We start from the raw sequence: 4,326 nt of genomic DNA, 5'->3' as shown, positions 1-4,326 counted from the left end.
TCCGCCCCGCCGCGCGCGCCCCCGCACTTCCGGCACACGCCCGTCACTTCCCGTTATAAACCGCCCCGCGCGGCCCCGCACTTCCGGCCGCGGCTCGGCGCGCTGATTGGGCGCCGCGGGAAGCGCGCGCTTGCGAGCGGATCATAGAGCGGCGCGGGGGCGGGGCGCGCGCGGGAGGACCGCGGCCTCACCAAGCAGGCACAGCTCTAGACACGGTTCTATTTTATTACGGCAAAGGTGAAAAAGCCACCTCGGCCCAACAGGCAACCAGTAAAATTTATCCCAAAAATAACTCAGTACAAAACAGGTCTGCTTCAGAATTAAAAAAAACCTTTACATGAGTTTAAAACCTATTCCAAAACATAAAAGTAAAACAAATCCCATCCTTGATATTAGTAGCCACAGTCGCACGCCCCTCCCGCCGGAGAGCATGGAATGAGATGTCTGGAGTCCGCTCCCATGCACTGCCGCTCGCTGCTTTAGCTGGTGTCCATCTGCAAGGCAAGCAGAGCGCCGTGAGCGGAGCCGCGCGCCCGGCCGCGCTCCCGCCGCCGCGCGGGGCCACTAAAGCACCAGACGCTTCCAGGTGATGCCTTTTGGTCAGAGCTGCACGGTGGCGCTTTGAGGTGCTCTGACAGGACCATGGGCTCCCTGCTTCCCCCAGGGTCTTTTTCTAATATTGCTGTTTATACATCACTAATTCTCAGACTCCTCTCCAGGCAGCACAGCTCCATACTGATTTTTCTGTCCTCTCCCACACTGCACCTCAATTCTGCCCCTCGCCTACCAGGCCTACAGCCAGATGCAGAATTACAGTGCATCTAAAAACCTCAATGCCCCGTCAGCCAACTAACCTTGCTACGGCACAAAGACTCCTGAGCTGGTTCTGAACGAAGCCTTGTTCATTCAGCTCTGCACTTTATGGACTTGTATTCCATGAACATCATCGCTGACCTTTGCTCCGTTAGCATCCAGGGTCATTACTTCACATATGGCTTTCCTTTTGTTTTTCACTTTTCCAGCCTATTATTGCTGTCGCTTTGTTACGCTGCTGTTGTTCATACTAAGGAGCTGCTAATTCAGCTACTAGAGTCCAGCCTCCATGGGTCCTAGACAGGCTGTGAAGCTGGAAGAGGGGCTATTTCTCAAGTGTGAGCAAGGAACAGCAGTTGTTAAACCCTTTGGAAAGTTAAGCGCGCCATGGTTCAGCTTTGGAGAGAGGCTCTTTCAGTGCAGTGCTCCGAGGAGCACCCCCCTTCCCGCGGCCCTGGGCTGTCAGCACCTCCGGGGGGGCTTGGCAGGAGCCCCGCTCCACCGCGAGCGGCACTTACCCTGGCGTTGTAAGCATCCAGCTGTGCATCTAGCTCTTCCGCAGAGAGCTGCTGTTTGGAAGTTCTTCCAGCTCCTCTGCCTCTCCCTCTGCTCCCACCACGACTACCTCGCCTGTTGCCACCTCCACCACCAAATCCTCCTGTACCACCACGGTTTCTGGTCATGCCACCTCTGTTTACACTGTGATTTTTAAAAAGCAACTGTTATGGTGCATTCTGGTTAACACAAACAGCCACCCCGAAGTTTGCAGAATGGAAGATGGATCCATGCTTCCTAAACAGAGAGAGGCTACGCAGATCCACTCCCCATGCTGACCAGGCACAGAGCTCGTGTGGCACTGCAGCCTCTCACCTCTGTGCTGGTCTCCTCTGTGTGTCTATCTGTGACGTAACCAGCTGAATGTTCATGGGGCGCCCTGGAAGGGAAAACACAGTGAGACGTGCAGGGGGCACGTGGGGTCCGACTCCTCGAGCCATGAGGAGCAGCAGCCCGGCACACTCACCGTCCAAGGGGACTCCATTGTACTGCTTCATAGCTTTCAAAGCGTCTGCCTTTCTTTCAAAATGCACGTCTGCCGTCCCTAGACTGCGTCCAGATCTGTCATAGTGCACTGCTGCCTTCTTCAAGGTCCCAAATTCCGCAAAGAGTTCCTGGGAAACAAGGGAGAGCAGTGAGCACCCTACAACCCACGCTGCTAGCACTGAATGGTCACAACAGCACCGGCTGTTTCCTAAACACACCTACAGCTTTCCAAAACTACAGCTGCTTTTAAAACATCATTCACAAGGCAAAGAATCTATGAAAGAGGGGAACATAAGTGTGTTAGAAGAACTTCAAGAAGAGTGTACGTGCAGCAAAAGCAAATCCAAGGGCTCCAGCATGGGCAGGGTGTGCACACACAGCCAGCAGAGCAGGCGCAAGGGACTGTGATCCGCTGATGCTCCCAGGGAAGCAGCCCGTGTTTGTGCTGAGCCTGAACGTACAGGGCCACCGCTTTGGAACAATCCATTTCAGAGAGCAAGAGGAAGAATGGTCTTTCTGTGAATGCAGTGATTCACAAGGTGATTGCAGTTTCTATGTGATCAATTACAATTAAAAGAAATAAACAATCCAGTCATCTTTGGGTTTAAGAATATGTGACCAAAACTGAGAAGAGGCAGCGACAGCAGCGTCACTGACTCTGTTTTGTGGTGCTGCTGCTAATAAAGCAGCTAGGGAAACCTCACCGCTTCGCAAGCTTCTGCTACAGGTGGTGCCCAGGGAGTTCAGCATCCAGCCCAGGATTGTCCAAAACCGCCCACCGCTCTTCACCTCATCTGGGCAAAGCCTCCACACCATTCCAGCTGCAAGCTCTGCCCCGCGTTCATTTAGCCGATGTGCCGGTTAGTGCAGCGCTCCGGGCAAGCGGTCAGAACACGGAGCCGCACACACAAGCGGCTGCTCCACGGCGCCTTCAGCAGCAGCCTCTCCCCGTGCCGCACGGCCCGGCTCTCCGAGAGCAGCAGCAGGAGCTCAGGGCTTCCCGACGAGCGAGGTTTGCTTCACGCTCCTGCCGAGGCAGCTCGCAGCTGCGTGCATTAGCGATGGGACGGGTGCAGATACAAGGAAACCGAGCAGCGTGGCTGAGCAAGTGCTAAATTACAAGACAGGCAGTAACAAATAGGTGCAAATGAGCTTTGCACCTCTCTGCTAAAGCGAGCTTTGCTGCCAAATAACACACACAGGGAGCCTGAGCAGCACCCACCATCCAAACCAAGAGTGGTAGTCACGTGTTAACTACCACAGCTGCACAGGAACCAGCTGAACTCGGGCATCTTTATAGACCTGCACCTAAAACATCAGGGCCTGGCTCCAGCAAGCACGACCAAAGCTAACCTCAAGTAGAAAAGAAGTGGCTTAAAGTGCATTACTCACTGAACGCTAACTAGGTGACCTGGAAAAAACACTCACTCTCAATTCTCCAGGTGTAGCCAGATTAACACATAGAGTAACTGAAATGAGTTAACAGATGGAAAAGCATTTACTGGCATCAGGACCAAAAGCCACCTAAAGAGCAGCGTTCCGCACTGCGTCCCAAGCAGCAAATCCTTGCAGTGAGGAAGCACCTTCCCTGTGAACGCTCGAGGCTCTACAGTTTTCAGTACATTACAGCAGCCCTATAGCTGGGTGGGGGCATCAACGCCGTCGCATCTGATCAGCCCACGCGAAGACTGTCTCAAACCAAATCCTGACCCAAAGCAGATGTCAGATTTCTCACTAAAGCAGAGCTGGAACAGCGATGAAGCCCAATATGGTAACCCAGCTGAAAAACTGAACCACTGTAAGAAATGTAAACACAGATCCTACAGCAAAGGGGGAACATCCCCCCTCGCAAATCAGCCTCCCTAATTTCACTGACTGATGCTCCCATAGAAAAGCATTCACATTTAAGAGAACAAAGACACCACATAAAGGGGGTCCATAGAAACACAGCTCCCCAATCACCGCACACTGGCTGCCGAGCTCCTGGGGAGCTGGGCAGATTTTGAGTGTTTACGCAGCTTACACCATGCTCGGCGCACAGGAGGGCCGGCGAAGCGCAGCGTTACCCCGCACAGACACTGCGGCGGGCACCTACGGTGCCACCAGCCGCAGCTCTGAGGGCAGCAGCCCTTTGCGGGGCAGTTTTCCTCACACCAAACAACTGCGCAGGAGACGCGGTGTTTGGGGCAGGAAACAAGGGAGGGGGCCGGGGCCGCAGTGCCCGCGCCGGGGCTGCGGACGGGCCGCGGGCGCCGCTCACCTGGATGTCGGCATCCGAGACGCCAAAGTCGAGGTTGGAGACGAGCAGCTTCCCGCCGGTCTCGACGCCGGCGCCCGCCCCGAAGCCGCTGTCGAACAGGTCGTGCTGCCACTTCTCGGGGAGCTGCTTGGGCTGCGGGGAGAGCGGCGCCTCGCTCACCGGGCCGCGCTCCCGCCACGCGCGCGCGAACAAAGGGCCGCCGGGAGGCACCG

The 4,326-nt window shown here is 55.4% G+C and overlaps 1 protein-coding gene across 1 annotated transcript in view; it reads right to left on the bottom strand.

Moving 5' to 3' along the window:
* Positions 1-205: 205 nt before the first annotated feature.
* ALYREF (Aly/REF export factor) overlaps positions 206-4,326 on the bottom strand; it is a 4,562-nt gene continuing 441 nt past the window's right edge. The window contains exons 2-6 of the mRNA XM_026036830.1: positions 4,115-4,246; positions 1,835-1,982; positions 1,684-1,747; positions 1,332-1,512; positions 206-494 (exon numbers count right to left, since the gene is read on the bottom strand). Coding sequence (XP_025892615.1) covers positions 480-494; positions 1,332-1,512; positions 1,684-1,747; positions 1,835-1,982; positions 4,115-4,246 — 540 coding nt within the window. The 3' untranslated portion in view covers positions 206-479. The remainder of the gene's footprint in view (positions 495-1,331; positions 1,513-1,683; positions 1,748-1,834; positions 1,983-4,114; positions 4,247-4,326) is intronic.

This window comes from Nothoprocta perdicaria, unplaced genomic scaffold (assembly GCF_003342845.1).
Source record: "Nothoprocta perdicaria isolate Ctin4 unplaced genomic scaffold, notPer1 scaffold_187, whole genome shotgun sequence".
NCBI lineage: Eukaryota > Metazoa > Chordata > Aves > Tinamiformes > Tinamidae > Nothoprocta > Nothoprocta perdicaria.
The sequence above is the reverse complement of the archived record's forward strand: the minus strand, read 5'-3'. Positions and strand labels throughout refer to the sequence as shown.